This window comes from Schistocerca americana, chromosome 4 (assembly GCF_021461395.2).
Source record: "Schistocerca americana isolate TAMUIC-IGC-003095 chromosome 4, iqSchAmer2.1, whole genome shotgun sequence".
In the NCBI taxonomy this organism is placed as follows: Eukaryota; Metazoa; Arthropoda; class Insecta; order Orthoptera; family Acrididae; genus Schistocerca; species Schistocerca americana.
In genome coordinates, this window is record NC_060122.1 from 725740641 (window position 1) to 725765219 (window position 24579).

A 24579-nucleotide genomic window follows, 5' to 3' on the forward strand; every position below is an offset into this window, starting at 1 on the left:
GCCTTTCAGATTTAGCTTGTTTTCTTTGTTTTCCTAAACTGGTTCAAGTGAGTATCAGGGCAGTTACTTTAGAAATAGATATTGGCATTTTACTTTCACCTTGGTGTTATAAGACTAAAGTTTATCTGACAAGAGATAGAACAGGCAATAACCTAGAAAACAGGCAGCACTTCCAGGACATGAGAAACCATGCTCACAGCTCATCTAAAGAGTTAAATTGGAATGACCACAAAGAAAATCTTTTGGGGTAGATGAGCCAAAGATTGCATTTTATTGGAAAAAACAGAATTTGCAACAAATCTACTAAAGAGCCTGCTTAGTGTACACTTGTCCATTGTCATTTGGGGTATTGCTGTGAAGTATGACACACCCCTCCTCTTCAGCAATTTGTTTTACTGTTTAATACATTATTTACTCTTGATGCTTGAGTTCCATATTAAAGTGTCTAACAATTGATTGTGTCTCCTATTTTATGGGCAAGGGACTGGTTTTTTTTGTTTTTTTTTTTAATGCACTCTTTGCACATTTAGTCATTATTCCAAGTACTTACCCAACATTATTTAATGCTAATTACACTATATGTAACAGCAGAGCTCGTTGCAAAAGTGTCTGTTTCTTATTGCTGATGAACATGAACTAACTTCTGTGGTGTCGCTTTCATTTTCATAAATAGGAAGACAAAAGAACACACAGAGTAATATGTATCTTTGTTCTACTTCATCATAGCTGATGGTATCTATTTAATATTAAACATTGCTGTGAATCTTACTACATTAGAAGCACAAAATAAAACTGAGATACTACAGCAGTATAGGACAATTACCGGATAGTATTGACAGAAGATGCTGAAAAAGTTCAAAGGAGGACAGCTCATTTCATATTATAGTGAGAAAAGATGAGAACCGCACGATTACAATATGTGAATTGGTGTGGCAGACATTAAAACAAAGGCGTTTCTCACTACAGCAAGATCTTTTCAGAAAATTTCAATCGTCAGCTTTTTCCTCTGAATATGAAAATATTTTGTTGACTTCTACATACATAGGAGAAATGACTATTGCGATACAATAAAAGAAATTTCAGTTTGCACAGAAAGATGTGTTTGTTTTTCCCGTGTGCTATTCAAGAGTAGAACAATAGAGAAATAGTCTGAAAGTTGTTCAATGAAAACTCTGCGAACACTTAAAAATTAATTGCAGAGGCATCATGTAGATGTAAAAGCTTGTGCTCTGTCTCTAATGACCTTGTCATCAACAGGATATTAAACCTTAATCACCTTTTTTTTCTCTTTCATTGGGGAATTGAACAATTCTGCAAGACTTCTAATATTAAAAGATTTTGTTTGATAACTTTATGTGACACAATGTGCACAAAAAATTAAGCATTCTCTTGCAGTCTTTGTTTTCATGTGGCTCACTGTAACTTCATCTTCCTGAAAAGTTCCCAGTTGCTTGTTCAAAATTTCCAGATATTCCTTCCAAGTTTTGCGGCACAGAATATCATTGGCATAAGTACTGATTAATTTTAGAAATTCATCTTCTGGTGCCTGAACTAAAGCCCAGCTAAAGTTCAATACAGAAACATTACGTTCAAACAGCAGTGCACAAAATTGACACCACTTGCCACCATATAAAGACAATGTACAGGTTGAAGAAAAATTCTCACACATTCATACTTAACAGCATTAGTACTTGCCACTCTAGCAATACAGAGATGCCTCTTAACAAAATTCATGCCCCTTTCCTCTCTTCTACCAAAAATTTATCAAGACATGGCTGAACAGCTACCAGACACACACTCCCTGTACTGTTATGTTTGTAGGTGTTATTGTGGGGAGCAGAAGATCCACATTTTCTGCTTCCTACTGAAGTGAAAATGCGTTCATTCCCTAGATTCCACCAAGAAGAAGAATTTTTTGTGGATCAGGAATGAGACAAGTAATACATTAACAAAAACAGGGTAATGGGTGAAACTTAATATGTATGCTGCATTAACAATAAAATGTCACTATACTGTAAGACCCTATTTGTGCTTATGCCAGCCAAATTTAATCAAGTAAATTAGAAAGGTATCTGTTACTATGAAATAAGCTGCTGCCTCCTCAGTTACAGTAGATGGCTCTGTTTATAAGTTATTGGTAACAGTAGTAGTGGATTACAACAGTATTTCCAGAGGTCTGTAAGTAGAAAGTCATTAAGTATTTATTTGTTGTATGAAACACGTGGATATTGAGAGCCGAGTGCTTTTGAACATCTAATAAATTCTACATATATGTGAAACCTTGCTGTAATTTGGAAAGTAGCTCAGGAAATTCTACATGCCACTCTAAATTTTATGTACACACAATAGTGGCTATATCAGTCCTTGAGTACGAGTGAATTGCTCATTACAAAAGATTTTGCATAATTTTTATGGTGTATATTTTTGATACATTAACTCTGTGTTACAATATTTTGTTACAGATACTTAACAGTTGGTTTGGGCAGGTGAATGATTATGAAATAGCAGATATTATCGAGGCTAACAGCTCTATTGATGGGATGAATTGATGACTATTTTTACCACACACATGCCCACTTATGCACTGCAGCTAAAAGAGTTACAAAACTTTCAAAGCTGCTTTGGTTTTCTGTTATCTAGTACACCACCAACATGTACAGTTGACAAAACAAAATTGTTTGCACAGAAAATGGCTTAAGTCCCACATTGGGCATTCTCGGCATATACAGCCATGTCACAGTTTGTGACAGCACTTTCACCACATTAACACCTTGTCCGCCGCACACTCCATGCTGAATGTTTCCCTGACAGGCACACAGTGTCAGGTGTGTGATTCTGCTGTGGCCAGCAGCGGCCACATAGCAGTCAGCTTGTTTATGCCCATGTTGTGTTTAGTGGCCTCATATTATCATACCACCAAGATGTACAATGGACAAGTTGGAAATTAATACTAATTAAACCTTATACATGAAAGATGATTTTACAAAAGCATATGATTCAGTATTGCAATCAAAATTGTACAGAATTCTTTTGGAACTTGGAATACCAAAGAAGTATGTTAGACTTATAGAAGTGAGTTTGAAAAACACAAAAGGTAGAGTACACGTGGGGAAATTGGAGTCAGAAGAATTTGTAATAAAGAACAGACTTAAGCAGGGAGATGCCCTGTCTCCGCTACTTTTTAATTTAGTCCTAGAATATATTGTACGAATGGCAGCAGATAATTCAGAGGGTGTGGAGTTAAATGGAAATATTAAGATATTAGGGTATGCAGATGATCTAAACCTCATTAGCGATAGGAAAGAATCTGTAACAGCAAATGCAAATGCGTTAATCAAGGCTAGTGAAGATATAGGTCTAAGGATAAGTGAAGACAAAACTAAATACCTGGTTACTACTAGAATGCCAACAGCAGTAGATCAGGAAATGTTAAGAGTTGGAGACATGCAGTTTGAAAAAGTGAACACATTTAAATATCTAGGCGTGGACATCACTTCGAGAAATGAGATTGAATCCGAACTGAGGAAGAGATTACGGGTGGGAAATGCGTGCTACTTCTCACTGAATAGATTACTTTCATCATGGATATTGTCTAGAAATTTAAAGATTAGAATATACAAAACTATTATTCTACCAGTTATGCTGTATGGGTGTGGGACTTGGTCTCTCACTGTGCAAAATGAAAAGCTGTTTAGAGTATTTGAAAACAAAATTTTCGGAGCAAAAAGGGATGACATTGGCGGAGAGTGGTGAAAACTGCATAACGAAGAGGTTCACGAACTCTATTCAAGCCGTGACATAATCAGTATTATTAAATCACGTAGGCTGCGATGGGTGGGTCACGTAGCTCAAATGGATGAGGGCAGGGCAGCACGAGGAGTACTGGTAGGGCACCTAGAGGGAAAACGTCCCGTGGGGAGACCGAGGCGTAGATGGGAGGACAATGTGAAGGCCGATTTGAGGAGCCTAGGTATTGAAGGAGAATGGAAGGAAATAGCCCAAGACAGGGACAGATGGCGAAAATACGTTGCTGCGGTAATGGACTCACGAGTCCGGTATGACCAGTGAGTAAGCAAGTAAGTAAGTAACATGGAAGTTGGGATATCTACAGTGATCACAAAATGTGTAGTATTAATTTGATCAGCAGTGCTAGAAGTGGTCCAAAGGAGGTTCTAGTGTCACTGTGCCAGTAGCTCACGGTCAAAGTGCTGTGGAACCAGAGTTCAGTTCTGCCATCTGGCCAACATTAAAAAGTCCCTGGCGTGGTGGGTGCCAATTGTCTTTCTGTGGTAGCTTCTCTTGTCTTCATGAGCACAACACAGGTGTGTATTATTTATAGTCTTCAAGAGAACTATTGTAGTATGAGCTAAAAAATTACAAAATTTTAAACAAAATCCATCCAAGTTGTTTTAAGGTCTTTCATTTTACAGAAGTGAGAGAAAATTATTATGTTCAGGATCAAGTGATTTTAGATCAGTCAGACTTCTAGAAATTTTTTTCTTTTGTGAAGCTCATATTTCAGATGTTGCAGAGAGTAATTAATCAATTAACAATTCAATTCTTTGGTACGAAAGAAACTACCAATGATATACTTTTTATCAAATTAGACACTCAAATTTGCTGTCCAGGTTTCGAGAGGGTGCGTTTCTGGATGAGGTATCGAATATATTGCTTCCCCCTACTTATATCTTCCAAGGAGATCACGAATGTAAAATTAGAGAGATTCGAGCACGCACGGAGGCTTTCCGGCAGTCGTTCTTCCCACGAACCATACGCGACTGGAACAGGAAAGCGAGGTAATGACAGTGGCACATAAAATGCCCTCCGCCACACACCATTGGGTGGCTTGCGGAGTATAAATCTAGATGTAGATGAAGTGCCAAACTCAACAGCATTAATTTTGCCCTTTTATTCGGGAACACTAAAATTCACTATCATTCTCAATTTAAAAAACAATCTGGTCCAAATAAATTTGCTGAAGAGCAAATTTTGTCTGTATGCATAAAACTATTCACAGAAGTAGCAGACAGAAGAGGAAAGCAGATGGAGCAGGGTGGGACGACATTGAGATGAAGTTGAGTAAAAGAGAATAAATGTTTACTGATGAGCTCATAAATTATGATCTCAAAGTAAAATTACAAATGTGCTGGGAAATATAAGTTCAACTATTCATTGTAGTGGGTCTGAGTAAAGTGTTTAAATCCTGTCAGACAATGTTTATTAAAACTCAGACATGTGTAATGACCTGAAACAGATAAGCAGACCTTATTGCAATTAGAATTTAATTTGAGAAAAAGACTAGTTATTTTCTGATTTGACTTTTTTTTAATGTGCCCAAATGATACTATCCGTACTGAAAATGATTTTGCATGTAAAGGAAAGGTGCCTACTTTGGGAGAGTCCATTAATGTGAGAAAATAAGATACTGGCTCAAGTAAGTGCTCAGCTCTTTTGGGAGGTATCTCAGCTTAGTTCTCACAGTGCAGAAGGCTTACAACAGACAATAAGACATTATGGAGCTGGATATTGTCAAGAACCCTTGATTTTAAAAGTGTTGAAATTCAAGCTTTTGAGTGTGTGCACTTGTAGGTCATTAATAACTGAAGTCGAGTAGCTGTTGCAACAATATTCATATGATAACATTCTTTACAAAGTTATCTTTCATTCATACAATGAATTCTTCTTCACACTAAGCAGTGTAACTATGAGGCTGGTTTCTAGTGTAAGATGCCTTATTACTAATATTTGACACCACAGGTATTCAGTATGTGACAATATTGCGTATTAGGACACAGTATCTCCTATTAGGGCAACTTCATCTTACCACCCTAGTAGCTGGGTTGAGACTCATATTTGTAATAAGTGGTTTGACGGTTTTGTGAATTTTATAAAGCCAGATGATGATATTCCTGTGTGCTAATACTTGATGGGACATCACGTATGATAGACAGAGCAATAGAAAACAATGTGCACATACCTGTTTATCACCTCACTCCACTCATAAAATATATCTTATTGTGTGGAATTCATGGGACCATTTAAATTGTAGTATCCCCAAAAATAGAAACCTTGTGGTCAAACAACTCAGGTCAAGTAGCAACATCATTTTTGATGGCAAGATTATTTGGAGGGGCTCACTTGAGACCAATATTAATGGAAAATGCTATAAATGGCCTGTAGAAAATAGGCTCTTCCCATGTAATAGGAATACACTTAGAGACAGTGACATTGCAGAACACCAGGACTTAAAAGGTGCAAACGACAGAGGAAATGAGTCCAATTAGTATCCGACCAACTACCAAAATCAGCAAGCTATGTCAAGAGCCACATTCTGAATCTGTTAAGTAGCTAACATCATATCCATACAGGGAGTGTCTGGAACAATTCAATGAGAGAAAAGCTGTAGTGGAATCAAAGGAGACAGAAGTAAAGGTTTGTTCTTGGAAAAAAAACAACACAGGAAACAGTCTTTCAGTAGTTCGTAGGCTGTTTCAGATTTAATGGAGGACTATGTTTTTGATATCATCTGAAGAAGAAGAAGACACTTTCAGTCATTCATAAGCTGATTCAGATTCAATGGAAGACTATGTTTCTGATGTGTCATCTGAAGAAGACACTGAATGCATATTCTGCAGTGGCCATTTCTCTGTAGACTTACATAAAGAAATGGGCACAGTGCACAGAATGCTTTCTTTGGGTGCCCATAGAATGGTAACTTGCAAAATAGTTTTTATATGCCCTGGCTGCACTTCTTTGGCACAGTAAACGCAGAGAGGCAGTAAGGAAGAAAAATTTATTTTAAGGTTTACTTATTGTTATATTACTCGATATTAAGTGTTTTCTCTGGCTGCTTTATACAGGGACCTCATTTCTATTTCTAATCAAACTATCTTGTTTGAGCTTTTTTTTTTCAAATTTACATGCATTAAGTAGCAGGAATTAAATAAAATGTAAAATACGGTGATTCTCACATGGATTTCCAATTAACAAACACACACTTGTATCAAATGTTGTAATATAAAATGGAGTAATGTAAGATGAGGAAGGTAAAGTATCACGTCAGGGATGAGCCAAGTATGTACTCCAAGCACCATTGGCATCAATTAACTTCCTTACCTGACAAGGCATGAAGGTGGTCAGCCTATGGAAATATCCCTCATCAGCTGCAATATTCTCCCATGTATCCAACACGAGGTCTGGGGGCCGATGTTGGCCAGTGTAAGTTCATGTGGCGGTTCATTTTGGCCCACAAATTTTCAAAGGGATTCAAGTCCAGCAATCGAACGTGCCAATTGATCAGGTAGATGTCTGCCTGTTGCAAAAACCATTGCTGAACAATTCGATTTGTGAAGTGGTGAGTGGTCCTGCTGGAGCTGGATCAGTTCATTGGGACAGCACACTGAAACTACCATAATCAATGAGTACTAGGATATTATCTCTTGTGGCCTGCCATGTGCTGGGACATGTGGTAGTAAATGACTGTCATACACTCACCTATGGCACAGTATGTTATCATGTTAGGCGTACCTTGGCTATTCTAATTTTATGCTTGCAACACACCAACAAACAAAACAATGAAGGGGAAAAAATGGTGTTGAGGGGACATGAACCATAATTACTTCCGGGAAAAATCCAGATCCTGAAACGCTGTCATGCGGCTACAACTTAATATTCAGCTATGTTCTTATTTGTATATATGGGGCAGAAACATCTCAGCATTTCACAAATATAAATATACATGTTCAGTGCAAAACAACTGAAGGCACCCGAGCGTATCAAGATATGAACAGTTTTGTTTTGTCAACTGTAGATCTACAGGTGAATTGTTGCCTGACCTCATTCTTGTAAACAGGTTACTGTTTCCTAAGATTATTTAGACAGTAAACCATACCAAATCTATAGGGGGATAGCCAAATGGACTGTGGAAAAAATTTGACTCTGTATAAAAACTGATACGTCTAGTAAGTTGAGGATAAGATTACTGTCTTCACTTGTAAAAACCGTAAAAAAATATTTACCAAAGATTTTCACAAAATGTTAGTGCATAAGACATGTGCATACAAAAATCATTCCCATTGCCATCATACAATGCACTTTGTCATTCATTCGTTCCCTCTTTCTCTCCAACACTAAGCAGAGTTCCACAATACATTCTCATACAGTAGGGCACACTATTTCATTATGCAATTAATAAATCATATTAATTGTCTGGACATTCTATTCAATTATGTGACACAGTGGCTTATAACAGATGACAGTAACTCATTTCTATTGCCACAAACTATGGTGCATGCAGCATGGCATAGTGGTTTGCATCATTGATTGACGTGCTGTGGGGTCACCAGTTCAAACCAGACAACTATCAATTATTTCTTATTTAGCATTTATCATTTTGGCAATATTCTTGAAATTTGCAAGATTTGTACTTTCTGGCGTATTTTATCTTTGTATAAATACGAGCATTCTGGAATATTGGATGCTAGTAGAAACAACTGTACTATCCATCCAAGAGTTCAGTTCAGTTCTCAGTGCATTACTTCGTTAACAGACCAGTGTTCTGAGGCATCCATCAGTGTTTTTGGAGCCACACAAAATGGCAGAAGGAATTTGACTAAATCACCAAATACAACAGGTGGTGTGACATGATGTGTTTGTCAGATGTGTACTTTTACTTTGATGGGAAAGCCCAACAGGGGCTCAAGAAAAATGAAGAGAAGCTCAATAGCTGTAACAAATCCCAGGCCAGACTGAAGAAAACATTCAGCAACAGTCAACACCAAGTCCACTTAATAGAATAAAAATGGAAGAAGAGCACCTAAAGTCATGGGGAAATCACATGGTCAAATATACAAAATGCTTTGGCCCTATTCCACATGGTAAATCCAAATATCAAATTACCTTCCATCAGGAAAGTGGAATGCACTCTCAGACTGTGATATAACTTTCAAAACGGCAAAGAGCAGAAACGAGTCACATTTCTGTTCTAGTTTTATTAGAGCAGCTCCTGAGTTCAGCTATTGACTAGCCTTTATCAATGCTAATAATGGAAAATCCAGGATGGGATAGTGATAATATTGTGAAAAGGGTAGTTACTACTCATCATATAACAGAGATGCTGAGTTGCAGATAACCCAACAAAAAGACTGTCAAGGCCTTCATCAGATTTACTCACCATTCACACTCATGCAAACACAACTCCACACATACACTATGTGATCACAAGTATCCAGACACCTGGCTGAAAATGACTTACAAGTTCGTGGTGCTCTCCATCGGTAATGCTGGAATTCAGCATGGTGTTGGCCCACTCTTAGCCTTGATGACAGCTTCCACTCTCACAGGCATATGTTCAATCAGGTGCTGGGAGGTTTCTTCGGGGATGGCAGCCCATTCTTCATGGAGTGCTGCACTGCGGAGAGGTATAGTTGTCGGTCGGTGAGTCCTGGCACAAAGTCAGCATTCAGAAACATCCCAAAGGTGTTCTATAGGATTCAGGTCAGGACTCTGTGCAGGCCAGTCCATTACAAGGATGTTTCTGTCGTGTAACCACTCTACCTCAGGCCGTGCATTATGAATAGGAGCTCGACTGTGTTGAAAGATGGAATCGCCATCCCTGAATTGCTCTTCAACAGTGGGAAGCAAGAAGGTGCTTAAAACATCAATGTAGGACTGTGCTGTGATAGTGCCACGCAAAACAACAAGGGGTGCAAGCCCCCTCCATGAAAAACACAACCACCTCATAACACCACCGCCTCCAAATTTTACTGTTGGCACTACACACACTGGCAGATGGTGTTCACCGGGCTTTTGCCATACATACACCCTGCCATTGGATCGCCATGTTGTGTACTGGTATTTGTCACTCCACTCAATGTATTTTCACTGTTCAATTGTCCAATGTTCACGCCCCTTACACCAAGCAAGGCATCGTTTGGCATTTACCAGCATGATGTGTGGCTTATGAACAGCCGCTCGAACATGAAATCCGAGTTTTCTCATCTCCTGCCTAACTATCATAGTACTTGCAGTGGATCTTGATGCAATTTGGAATTCCCGTGCGGTGGTCGGGATAGATGTCTACCTATTACACATTAAAATGCTATTCAACTGACAGCGGTCTCTGTCAGTCAACAGACGAGGTCAGCCAGTATGCTTTTTTACTGTACTTGTCCCTTCACGTTTCCACTTCATTATCACATTGGAAACAGTGGACCTAGGGATGTTTAGGAGTGTGGAAATCTTGTGTACAGACATACGACAGAAGTGACACCCAACCGCTTGACCAAGTTCGAAGTCCGTGAGTTCTGCAGAGCGCTCCAATCTGCTCTCTCATGATATTTCATGACTATTGAGGTCCACTGATATGGAGCACCTGGCAGTAGGTGGCAGCACAGTGCACCTAAAAAAAAAAAAAGTATGTTTCTGGGGGTGTCTGAATACTTTTGATCACAGAATGAACGTGTGTGTGCGTGTGTTTTGTATAATAATTAAGAAGGCCTTTTTTGGCTGAAATCTTACTTTCTTGACAGTCTTGTTGTTATACCTATCTGCGACTCAACATCTTCACTAAATGGTCATTATCAGTGTTAAAAACACAAAAATTACATAGAGCATAGTGTACAAAAGTTACAACTCGTGACATAACCTGTATTGTTTGTACATCAAACTACATACCAGTATTTGGGAGTTGTTATACATTCTCTACTACATCTGCACTTGTTGACCAATCATTATACTACTGTGAAATGAAGGTAGGCATAGAAGAGAATGCATCGGTTGGCTGTGTGGCACCCCCTAAATAAACTAAGTAATGCATATCTTCATAGTAAAGCAAATATGGTCTCTAATAAAATTTAAAATTTGTGTAGGAATAAAATATAAGTAAAAATTATTGACATTGTTGTACTCACTTACTGCCACTTGTAACAGTTAACATTAAAAGAAATAAAAAATCCTGATTCACTCCATGTGAGCCAATTATTTTGTTAACCTTTAGAAGTGTAGGTAAAATAAGTTTCATAATTTTTCCATAAAATTTACAAACAGCTAGGAGGAACATGATGTATGCTGTGACCATTGGATTTGGTTTTAACAATGTAGGAAAAGACAGATAGCTACTTACCGCAAGGAAGACACGTCATTTGCAGACAGGCACAATTAAAAGTTACTCACATGAAGGTTTCAATCACGGCCTTCATCAGTAAAGGACACACACACACACACACACACACACACACACACACACACACACACACACACAGAAGCAAGCACACCTCACGCACACATGAACGTCAACTCTGGTGTCTCGGGCCAGAATGCAACATCATGTGGGATGCAAGCGGTAATCTGGAGGGGGTGGGGAAGGGGAAATATAGTAGGGAATGGCTGGGGAGAGAGATGAACACTGTCATGGATGTGCAGAGGCTATACTGCCAACAGGCACAGCGTCAGGAAGTAGTGGAGCAGGGAGGTGGGGAAAAAAGGAGAGGAGCAGGGAAAGACAGTTGGATGCATTGGCAAAGGGATGCAAATAAACAGAGTGGGAGATGAGAATGTGGAGGAGACAGGACAGAGGCAGTGGAAACTGTTTGGTGGAGGGTGTGGGGACAGTGTGGTACCATAGGTTGAGGCTGGAATAATTACAGCAGTGGAGAATGTGCTGTAAGGATAACTCCCTTATTACCCCTATGATATCCCTCACAACAACTTTCTGCAGGCTCCCCAAGATCCACAGACCCAACAATCCTGGACACCCCATTGTGACTGGTTATTACATTTTTATTGGTCCTTTTGATCATTTGTTGTACAAGGTATACAGTATGATATTGGACAAGTCATTGTGATTTACAATACATGTTTTTAAATCATACAAGAATATTTACATTGATTTAGGCGTAATATTATCACAACTGAAGGTTCAGCTTCCATACGTTATATTTAAGCCAAGTAATTCAATGTTTTTTCTTAGTATTTGGCAATAAATTTTTATGTCCCCACTGAAAGAATTTCGGCCCTCATTGACCAACACTTCCAACCAACTGCCCGTAATCTAGCCTCCCACGTCAGAGACACCAATGACTTCCTTCACCAGCTCCTCACCATCCCCATTCCTGTACTGTACTTGTCACCATTGATATCACCTCTCTATACACTGACATCCCTCATGCCCATGGTCACACTGCTATTGAACACCACGTTTCCTTATGTCCTTCAGACTTCAAACCCACTACCACATTCATCATACACCTTACTAACTTTATCCTAACCCGCAACTACTTCTCCTTTGAAGGGAAGGTATCTAAACAAATCTGTGGCATAGCCATGGGCACCCACATAGCACCCTCCTATGCCAACTTTTTTATGGGCTTTCTAGAGGAGACCTTCCTAGCCTCCCAAAACACCAAACACTGGTTCAGGTTCGTTGGTGATATCTTCATGATCTGGACTCAGGGCCAAGACACCCTATCTCCATTCCTTCACAGTTTCAACACCCCTCCCATTTGCTTCACAAGGTCCTCCTCAACCCAGCATGTCACCTTCTTAGATGTTGACCTCCTCCTCACTGATGGCTTCATCTGCACCTCTGTCCACATTAAACCCACCAACAGTACCAACATTTTGACAGCTGTCATCCCTTTCACAGCAAAAAATCCCTCCCATATAGCATGGCCACCTGGGGACAGTGTGTCAATAGTGACAAAAACTCCATTGCTCAGTTTGCTGGAGGGTCTCACCAAGGCCTTCACAGACACAGATGTGGGACACAGCTGTAAATATGACATATTTTAATTTAGAGTGTTTTATACGACAACCTGAGGCTTGATCTGCGATTCCTACAGGACCTGCCCTCTACTTAACTGATAATGAGGCAAGTGTGATTTATGTTAACTTTGTGTGATGTCAGGTATTTTTCCCAGGGTACTGGGTGGGAGATTTTAATGTGTCACAGAATAGCGTGGTCACCCATTATTTCTAAGCAGCCATCCAGCTGCAGTCACCTGTTCCCTTTCAAACCATATTGATACTGGTATTTTATCCTTGGTTTTATGGAGTTATTCTGCTGTGTTTCATCTTACTCTTATTGAAGCTCGCCTTCTCAGAGTTGTCTTTGCAATTGCGTGTGAATGAAACTTGATTTTCCAATTAATGATTATTTTTAATAAATTTTCGCCATGCTCATCTGTGTATCATTCATGCAAGGGTGCTGATGACCTTGCTGTTTAGTGCCCTCACCCACAAATCATCATCGTCATCATCATCATCTTCCTTTTCTGTAATATCAAATGCTTATCATCATCAGCAAAAGACACAAAAGCGATTGTGTTGAAGGTCTAAATGGGAAATATGTCCAGCCGACAAGAACAAGTATTGCAAGAATAACTACCAATGATAGATTACAGCCCTTCAATTTTTCTGTTTTAACAGCATGTAGTCATAATTTATTCTCAGATGGGACTTCTTGCAGGCATCATAAGCAGTCCAGAAGATCAGAATTCCAGACTGATGAAGCTATTCTTACAAGCACACATAACAAACATTGCTCAAGGTGGGTGTTTGCCATTGAAAACTTGCTAACCCACCTCCACAAAGGAGACAAATTCCATTCGTCAGTCATATGTTCAGTTAGACCTGTGAAGCTTTTGTTATGGCAAAAGTCTAATCAAACTCACAAAAAAAAAAAAAAAAAAAAAAAAAAAAAAAATCTACAAGCTGTTACCCATCATAAGCATTGTAGGTAGTCTAGAGAAATTTGAATCACTAATTGTCACAAGCAGCCACAACTCATCCCTAAAGGTACTTATGTAGGACAGTGACAAAGAATCAAGCTCTGCTTCCTCTACAATTGATGCAGAGGTGGTAGCTACTATCAGACTGCCAATAAGGATATTGCCTGACTAAGGAACAATGTTGCCAGGTGATAGCCAATTTCTCGTCAAGTTTCATATGCTTTCAAGTCAGAAGAGGAGAAAAAAGAAACCAAGCAGCCCTTGGTAAAATACTGGAAATCATCAGCCAATTAGCCAGCTGAACAGCTGCTCGGAAGGTGTAAAGTATTTCCCAACATAAGCATGGAGACAGGCTATTGGATAAATGACATTGACAAGGCTGATCAGAAAAAGACTATCTTCAAACTGCTGACACCCTCTATGAGTTTAAAGTTATGCCATTTGGACTGTGTAATGCTCCAGCCATCTTCAAATGTATGATGGACAACCTGCTTCTCCACCTTAAATCAGGGCTGGCCACAGTGTGCCAGGCCACACACGAGCCCGATGTGTGGCCACAGCTCAGCTTTTCTTGGCACTGCTCGGTCCTTCTCAGAAGGAGCACAACATTTCATTTACTGTTGTAGTGTGGCATTTTTCATTCGGCATGACTCCGTTCTGTTTGGCTGAATCATGTGTCAGCACTGTTTACTCATCACTATTTGCTCGTGGTATAAAAGATGATAACAGCTCAAGTGGCTTTTTGAACAAAAAGAGGCAGTCTCCCAATTTATTGTCACATGACTTTATAAATGAATGGGAATGACAGAAGAGAGGGATGAGAATTTTCAGTAGCTATTATGCAGTCGCATAATCAAAAGGTTCCGCAAATTTGCTGTTAAATAACATTACATGACCATGCAGAAAGATTTTAAAGATTTGGTTGACAGTGAAAGAGCAAGAATTACAGTGATTGATAGACGGGATTCATTGTTCTGTACACCAACAAGCACTTTGTGTTAAATTTGCAGGCGTGGAGCATGTAAAGGAATTGGTAGTATGAACAGTAAAATTTCTGAAACTGCATACATTATTCCACTGTCAGTTGCAACAGTTTTTGTTGGATCTGAAAGAAGAGTATGGAGTGTTCATACATTGCTGCAAGTTATGTTGGTTAGGTCGAGAGGTATGACTGGGATGAATTTTCAATTTAAAGTTCACTATTGTTGAATTTATGAAGAAAAGAGGAGTGCAGGATGAAAATTAGAACATTCGGAATGGATTGCAGACCTTGCATTTTAAGTGGACTTAACTGCAAGGTGAGAGAGATTGTATTGATTAAGAGAGAAATTCTGAAAAAAAAACCATAGCCCAGTTCCCTGAACTCTCTGGTGCAGTTCCATAAACTCACTAGCCTTAAAGAAAAAGTGAGAGTTCAAGATTTCATTGTGGTCTTGACAGAATTACAAGGATAGTTTTCTAAATGTTTTGAAGACAATGTCAGTCTCACATCCGTTTTTGAGACCATTTCTTATTTCAGATTTCAATTAGAACACACCTGTCCACTTGCAGATGGAAATGACTGAACTGCAATGTAATTCCCATTTTAAAGACAAATCCTCTAACACTAAAACTGTCCAGGACATCTACATTGTTTTCCACAGGTAGAGTTTCCATGTCCACATAATGAGGTTCAAAAAGTGCTACAATATTTCAATCAATGTGAGTGTGTGTGAGTGAGTGAGTGAGTGTGTGTGTGTGTGTGTGTGTGTGTGTGTGTGTGTGTGTGTGTAGAGATTCTGAAACTAAATAAGTCACAATTATAGGGCAACTTGAGTGTGAAAAACTGTAAAATTGTCCATGTCTGTTTATGTGTTTATGTGTCAAGAGTTTGTGCCAGATAAAAAATAGTGCACCAAAAATAAGTATTACTGAAATTTGTTTCATTTGTGATCTATGTAGTTGAGAAATATGAAATCAAGTCATATGCAGTCCGGCTGCATTGCCATTTAAATACGGCACATTTTGCAGTTTCTCCCTCTTCCCTCAGACAGCTCGGCATTGTGGTGCGCAACCAGGTCAGACACCATGGCAGGCCATGGTTCATGAACCAAATTCTTGGCCACCCTTTACTTAAATGTATGACATGACTTTGCTATCTGCAGGACTGTGTCATTTTTCAAATACATTTGAAGAATTTTATACAGAGAAGCGTGATGAAAGTTCTGGATCTATGTGATTATTATATAAAATACGAGTATAAACAATATAATTCGTATGTAATGATAATATAATTTACTGTTGTATAAAGTAGTTTACCTAAAATGCTATAATTAACATTGTAACAGTGAACCAATGAAAACAGGTTCTACAAATAGTAGTTGCACTTTATGGGGACTTGATGTTATTACGCAAGACATAAGACCAGCAAAGATAAATGAGGATATGCCATCAATAACCAAGGCAGTGGTGTTTAGAACATTGATACATTCTATCTGCAGACACCCAAGAGGTGCCAACAACTAAGTGCTGCATTTCACTGGCATGGAACAGAAGATATGGACAGCCCATGGTGCATCAGTTGAATGCCATCATCTGTAAAAGATGTAAGCCATACATGATGAGTCACCAGAAAATACTGAAATAGCAATATGAGCTGCGACGTGACTGCACTGATGTGAAAGGTGCTGATGAGCCAAACACCATGGAAGCCCAAAACTGCCAACTCAGAATGTTGGAATAAGTCAAATGGGATAGGAATTAGCTTAAAATGGTTGAACATATCCAAACATAATGCATAGTAAGCACTGTGGGGACATAAAACCACTGACACTACATCCCCCCCCCCAATAATATTGCTGACATACTGCAGCAAGAACAACAATATCTTTGCTAGATCAGTTCTCTATAGTAAGCACTCTATGCCACACAAATTGTCTATGTACTGCAAGAACAAAAGTATTCATAGTAAGTGACGGGAGTGCAAGTGATTATTTATTGCCATAATTACCACAACTTACAACACTAAAAACTGGCTTGAAATGACATACACTATAAAGGTGTATGTATAGACACACACACGCATGCACACACACACACACACACACACACACACACACACACACACACACCATTTACCCATATTTACAAATTAATTTGCAATGTGAATGTAAAATGACTCGTACCACCACATCATAAAATTTATCATGCAAATGATCCAATGAACATGTAATTAACTAACTCTCATTGCCTATTATTGATGTCAAGCAAGAGACTTGGGTAGAGTCTCCACTATTTAACCCATAGCTCCCTTATGCTAACCAGCAGTTGATATCCATGTGTCACAGATATGGTTCCTGCTCCATCTCCACTTGCCATCCTTGGATATATCTTCAATTAATTACTGTTGTTACCTTTACATTTAAGTTACAATTCTTGTTTAGACATCCCTTAAAGTCTATATTTGGTCAACATTTCTTAACTAAACATGTATAAATATAATCAAGACTGCCCTTTCATTTTTCTTAAACATTTGAAGGCCATATAAACCACCTGACAACCATCTAAGCAACCTGACTGCAGGTCTCCACCTGAATCCAAAAAAATTTCTCTTCACTGCCCAAGAAAGACGACTCTAGGGGTACCTAGTGAATGGTATTGGAATCTCTGTCATGATCCAGAGAAAATAATAGCAGTCACCAATTTTCTGAATCATCAGCAGAGTTGTGATTCAAGAAGTTTTCTCAGAAGATGCTTGTACTAAGGGCGATTCATATGGGATTTCTGTATCAAGGCATAACCCTTACAAGAACTGTTCTGGGACGCCACATTTTGCTGGAACAAGGTGAAAAAAATATCTGCCCTTGACCTTAATGATGCGCTAACATCATCTACCGTCTAGCAATGCATGGCAAGAACACCGAGACACACTTATGCAAAGGTTTTGGAACAGGACCAGTTCTTCAGGAAAGTGCTGGAAAAGTGCTTCCACAGTACTCTCCAAGTCCAAGATGACTACTCTACAACCAAGAAAAAGTGCTTTCCAGTTGTTTGGGCCATCAACAAGTTCCAGTCTTATTTATTTGGCAAACTGTTCTCTGTTGTGATGGGCCACCATTCTCTATGGTGGCTGACTAGTGTAAAGGATCTGTCACACTAGCGAGATGAGCACTGAGGCTTTGAGAATACAATACCACAGTTGCATACAATAGCAGACATAAACACAAGGACACTGATAACGTGTCAAGGAATCCTTTGGCAGAACACAGCAGTGTGGATGAAATATGAGTCATTGCTGCATTAAATGACATTTCTGTTGAACAGAGTGAAGATCTGAAACTGCTGAAAATTATAAAAGATGGAGTAACTGACCAAAGGAGAATTCCAGTTAATTAGCAAAGCATTGTGTAAGAGCAAACTGTGATCCGATGGGATGGAAATGGTTGCTTGTCATCCTAGCTCATCTGCACCAAGTCATCTTTAAATATTTCCACGATGCTCCAACATCTTTTATCAGTAAAGACTTTAGATAGACCAAATGTAGGTGTCACTGACCATGTCTCTACTGGGCCATTAGACACAACGTGAATCAACAATGGAAGCACATGTTGCAATTACCTGGTATGGTACCAATCCTGTCTGCAGTAGCACAATTCCACAGAACAGGAATTGACCTCTTGGGGAGGTTCCCAAAGTAGACAAATGGGAATTGATGGAAACAGGCTGCAGTAATTACCTCAACTGCTATGCTGACACTGAAGCTGACCAACTTCTGAAGCTCTGAAAATTGCAGTTCCTTCTGGAAGACATCATTTTGGAGCACAGAGCACCCTGTGTGATGATCTCTGATTGTGAAAAAGTATTCCAGTTGAGTCTAGTATCAGAGGTGATCTCACATTGCAGAATCACCACAAATGAATAGCCTCAAAGAACATTTCAATGAGTCACTGGGAGATTCCTCTTAATGTACGTGAAGATGAACAGAGGTATTGGGATACAGTGTTTTCCACTGTGACATTCAAGCAACACATCTAAACAAGACACCACAACCTTCATAGCATTCTCTCTACTCCATGGTCACAAGACCGAACAACAATGGATACACTGTTCCCATTTCAACCAGATGATACTCAGGATGATTATATATACATCTCATCACCAGGACCAAAGAAGCAAGATAGCTGGCATGAATGCATAGTGACCTAGATGCCCAAAAGGATTCATAGTACTACAATGCCAAGCACTGACCAGTGATGTGCAGCCAGGGAGGCTCGGTTTGAATTTTCACACCTGTGCAAAAAGGAGGCTATTAGAAAACTATTTAGAGTGCTACATTGGGCCATATCATATCCTTCCGTGCTTATCAGACGTCACACAATGCCGTTCTGGAAGAACAATGACACAATTGCAGAATTCAACAAATCATCTCATAAATAGGTAGCAAATACAGTGAAACATCATCTAAACAGTTGTTATACATAGTGCCACTAGAGGGTTGTTGCTTCTTTGAAGAAATATTGATTGTTGTGACTTAGGTTGGGAAGAGTATCATCATATCTGCCAGTTGTGTTTTCCAGTTTGGTTAATGAAGTAGCTTGTACAGTGAAACAATGACACAACTGCTGAATATGTAGCTGTGATAATGACCTAAGTGTATATTACCACTGTTTTCCTGATGTTTGAGTAACTTTTGAATCATAATTGTTCTTAGTGTCATTCTTTCCTCAATGTGTAAATAACTTTTGTGTTATAACCGTTCTTAGCATTGTTGTTGATATGAGCAAAATAGCTATACAACACTTACAAGGTCTGTTTAAAAAACTCGAGAACTGTATCCACAAAATTTTTCTACACTTACCTTTTAGTTATTGTGCATGGTCTCCTTCAAAATACTCTCCACAGTTGATAAGACTGCTCCCAATGCCATTTGCACTTCCGGAAACAATCTGGGTATGCCTCTTGCTGGATCACCGCCTGCGAATTTTCCTTTATCTCATCTATCATTGCAATGTTCACCCCTTTAATGAGATTTTCAACTCGGGGAATAAAAAAAAGTCCGCAGGGGCCAGGTGTGGAGCACACAGGGGATAAGGCAGCACAGTGATTTCTTTTTTTGTGCAATAGTCACACACGAACAGGGATGAATGTGTGGGTGTGTTATCACAATGCACGAGCCACAAATTGTATGCCACATTTCAGGCCATTCCCTTCTTACATTTTCTAATGTCCCAATAGTACCATTGATTAACAGTTTGTCCTTGTGGCATCATGAATTCATAATGAAATAATCCTTCCAAGTCAAAGAAGACTATCAGCTTGGCTTTGACATTTGCCCTGAACTGACGAGCTTTTTTTGGTCTTGGAGAACCTTTCCCAACCCATTGTGAAAAGTGGACCTTGGTTTCAACATCATAACCATACACCCCATCAAATCACCAGTAATGATTCTCATATTTAACATCTATTTCACATTTGTATAATGCAAAAGCTCTTCACAGATTGTGAGGCACAGGTCTTTCTGGTCTTGAAACATGAGTTATGGAACAAACTTGGCGGTAACATGATACATTCCAAGATGCTGTGTCAGGATTTCAGGACATGATCCAACTGAAGTGTTGCATTCTCCTGCAATCTCTCAGACAGTCAGTCTTTGATTGGCAAGCACAATTTCATTGACATTCCTGACATGAGCATTGATGGTAGATGTTGATGCGCATCCTGAACAAGAATATCTTTAACTGCTGTTGGGCCATTTTTAAACCATGTGAACCATTTGTAACACCGAGTATGGCTTAACCACTAATCACCGTACGTTCCCTGCATCATTTGGTGTGTCTCTCTAAAGGTTTTTTGAGTTTCATCCTAAATTTAATGCAGACGCATTGCTCCTCTAATTCCACCATCTCGAAATTCACAAACTGTGTTGACACCATTTTTCACTCAATATAGCACTGAACAATAACTAACCGACACACAACAATGAAACTTCGGGTGAAACTTCTGGTGGTTACACATTAAACACAGGTGTGTGCAGGGATACCAACTGCATTTCACTCTGACACACCATTGATGCGAAATTAGAAGTGTTCCAGAATTTTTTGAACAGACCTCATAATTCAGGTTCACTTCTGTTTTACAGGGACAAAAATGAGCAAGAAAGTAAAGAAGATTACACACTTTGCCCTTGAAGGGTTAATGAAAGATAACAATAGAACAAGGGAGTTAAAGCACCCCATTGTAAGTGAAACACAAATGCAAGTCAACAGTATAGAGGAACAGCCATCAAGCCCACACAGTGAAATTATAAAAAAAACAGGTAAGCAAGGTGGAGCCATAGGCACCAACGTCAAAATGTAAGTTCAATGTCACACAAATATCGGTCTCAAATGTGTATGTGGTTGAAAGAGCAAGTGCAATGTTAAGATTTTTCCTGTTTAAGTGACATTTATCAACCATTAAGCAGCAATGAATTGACAATTTCAAGTGAAAGGACACTCACCCATAAAGAAAAATCTACTATTAAAAAAACTTTTTAAAAATGTGGAATGTTACCAGTTGGGGCAGAGGAAAAGCAAAATTGTTGAGAAACAATGGTAAAAGCTATATATCATGAGTGGGTAAATTTAATAAGACTTGAAGAATGGGTGCTGTGTGTGCTAAAAAATGTATCCTCCCTTGTACAAAGAAACCATCATAAAACTACAGGCATCAGCTATTCATGAATTACTGGGCACCAGTATCATTGCAGAGACAATGAGATTCTCTTGATTCATGCATTGAAATGCTCATTCTCAAATATCACTGCATTACTGTCTGAGAATCTAGACAGTCTAGTAGCATTTTCTACTTGATGAAAGATTAGCAGAAGATTCATGTGTTCAAAACATTTCTAATGAACATGTAGGGAATAACCGAATGGAGAATCTGTACTGTTATCAAAGCCAAAATGAGGGCACCTATTTGACAAAAGAGGGCAAGATGGAAAACATTGTAAGTTGATCCAGGAATCCTGAAGTCAGTCAGGTATCACGTGAACTTAATTCCCCATACTGGGCGTCATTATCTAAGGAGTGACACAAGAAAATTCACTGGTGGTGTCTTATTCATTGCAGAAGTGCACAAAAATTACTCTTCAGAGTGATCTTCCGCTAACATGCCAACGGTGAATTATGAGATCTGCACACATATATACAATACCGAATTTAATATTGGAGTTTCTGTGCCAAAAAAAGATCTGTGCAATCAATGTGAAGCTTACAAAAATGCTACAGGTGAAGAGAAGGTAAAGCTACAATATGCATTACAAAGACACAGGAAGAAAAAGAATTAGTATCACAGAGGAAAACATGGGAAGGGGAGTTAACTCAAAATAAGAAGATATAACTACTGATTTACAATTTACAAGCTGTCCTACTAGTGCCAGTGGGACAAATATCTGCCTTTTTAGACAATTCAAAACTAAACTGTCACAGTTCCACAGTTTTAGACTTCAGATACTTATTTTAAAGATTATTGATGTTAATATGTGCTGTTAAAGTAACATATTAGTGGATTTTCATTTATCTCAATCTTTCTTTTTGTGTTAGTGATTTGAGTGCCTGTTATTCATTTGTGTGCTTACATCGTTCATGGAGGTCTCAGCAGTTGTTTACATTTCATGGCATGCAGTTACAGCTGCAGCAGTTCTAAAGCTAAGTCCTGACAAAATTGTTAGTGCACTGTTATTCAGTTATTAAATTTAGTAGTTTTCAATAGTGCCTCGTGCTGTTTCTGTCGAAATAACAGTTTAATAAATTTTGGAAACTTTTGCCCTCTGTGTTTTTTAGAGTTGTTTGTGCATTGAAGTCATTTATTAAATTTAGTTCAGTACTTTTCAGCGGACATTTCTTACTGTTTGTAGTGAAATATTTAAGTAAAACTTTTGTTCACTGTGTTTAGTTTCATTGAGTGTTCCAGTGGTTGCTTGAATTTTTGGTTGTGGATAAGAAATTGTATGAAGTTCTTGTGGTATTGGTATTAGTTGTGGTTTAGTAGTATTGACAAAAGTTGTTGCTTTCTTAGTAGAGAGTGAAATTTGAGATCACTATTGTTAGTTCTTTAATAGTTCTACTGTTGTAATTGGACTAAGTTAACGTAGATGCTTTATTTCTTCAGTGAATGTTAAAATCTTATGATGAGTGAGAAGTGTAGGCTTTGTTGTAGGTTTGTGAGTAGTGGGTTACTGTCTGAGATTTGTTCAAAGTATTTTCATTGGGAGGAATGAGGTGGGGAAGCCAGAGGGCATTCTAGTGGAGTCCTCTCCTGGGAATGCAGAATTTGTAGCAGAAATAAGTTGACAGAGGAGCAGGAGCATAAGATCTGTGCCCTTTAGGTGCAGTTGCAAGACACAAAGGAGAAACTAGATAGGTTCAGGAGGGTGAAGGGTGACAGGGAATGGGAACTGGCAGTTGGTAAGAAGGCAGCTAGGAGGAGGAGATAATCAGACAGTTTTACTTTGCGTATAACCAACAAATTTGACCAACTCTCAGCGTTGAGTGAAGAGGACCCTATTGTAGTTGTAGGTGTGAAAAATATGCAGCAGTCCTCAATAGTTAGCAAGTCTAAGGCAGTTGCAAATTCTAACAGAAGGAAGGAGGTACTGCTGTCAGGTATTTCACATGGCAGAAGTGTGGGCCAGCATGTTGGGGAGTGAGTAACAGGTCACCAGCATTGTGAAGCCTAGTGCAGAGTTGGTTCTGGTGACTGTTAACATAGTGGAGTTATGTAGGAATTTTACAAAACACGATGAGGTACTGATTGTGGGTGACGCTGGGAATAGTCTTGATAGGGACAGGTAGTATGATGTAGGTGGTGACCTGGCAAAGATAGCTACTCAAACTGGTGGCACTAATGTGTACTTTGTGCAACTGTTTCAGCATCATGATTGTCCTCATCTTAATACTGCTGTTAGACGTGTTAACATGGGCTGGAGAAGACACTGATGGCGGAGTGCATGGCTCACATTGTAGTGGTGCCAGTTGAGTCTGTCAATAGATATGGTTTCACTAGGCATGGCCTGCACCTCAATAGGTATGGAGAGGGGAGGCTGGCAAAGCGTATAGGTGACAGTGTAATGGGTGGTGGTGGGATCACTCATGGAAAAATTCCTGTAGTAGTCGGTGTTAGAGATGCACCTTTTTTAGATTGAAATCAACCGATAGGTATCCCTGCTTAAAGGAAGTCCCTCTAACAAAAGAATCACCTTCAGAGGAGGCCAGGTATCCAAATAGTGAAGGAATTAGAATACATCATTGCACTATAAAAGGTATTAGAGATAAAGTTAGTGGACTGCTTCTAGATGTTGACTCTGACATTACTGGAATATTGAAGCACCACTTAAATAATTTGACAGTTCAGAGGCTTCCTTTACCAGGATATAGATTACCAGAATGAGATTTTCACTCTGCAGCGGAGTGTGCGCTGATATGAAACTTCCTGGCAGATTAATACTGTGTGCCCGACCGAGACTCGAACTCGGGACCTTTGCCTTTCGCGGGCAAGTGCTCTACCATCTGAGCTACCGAAGCACGACTCACGCCCGGTACTCACAGCTTTACTTCTGCCAGTATCTAGTCTCCTACCTTCCAAACTTTACAGAAGCTCTCCTGCGAACTAGCACTCCTGAAAGAAAGGATATAGCGGAGACATGGCTTAGCCACAGCCTGGGGCCTGGGGGATGTTTCCAGAATGAGATTTTCACTCTGCAGCGGAGTGTGCGCTGATATGAAACTTCCTGGCAGATTAAAACTGTGTGCCCGACCGAGACTCGAACTCAGGACCTTTGCCTTTCGCGGGCAAGTGCTCTACCATCTGAGCTACCGAAGCACAACTCACG

At 39.3% G+C, this 24579-nt stretch overlaps 1 protein-coding gene across 1 annotated transcript in view; it reads left to right on the top strand.

Annotated features, from left to right (window-relative positions):
- The window catches only part of LOC124612402 (CAAX prenyl protease 2), a 102143-nt gene that overhangs the window by 73210 nt on the left and 4354 nt on the right, over window positions 1-24579 (top strand). The window contains exon 7 of the mRNA XM_047140586.1: window positions 20845-21021. Coding sequence (XP_046996542.1) covers window positions 20845-21021 — 177 coding nt within the window. The remainder of the gene's footprint in view (window positions 1-20844; window positions 21022-24579) is intronic.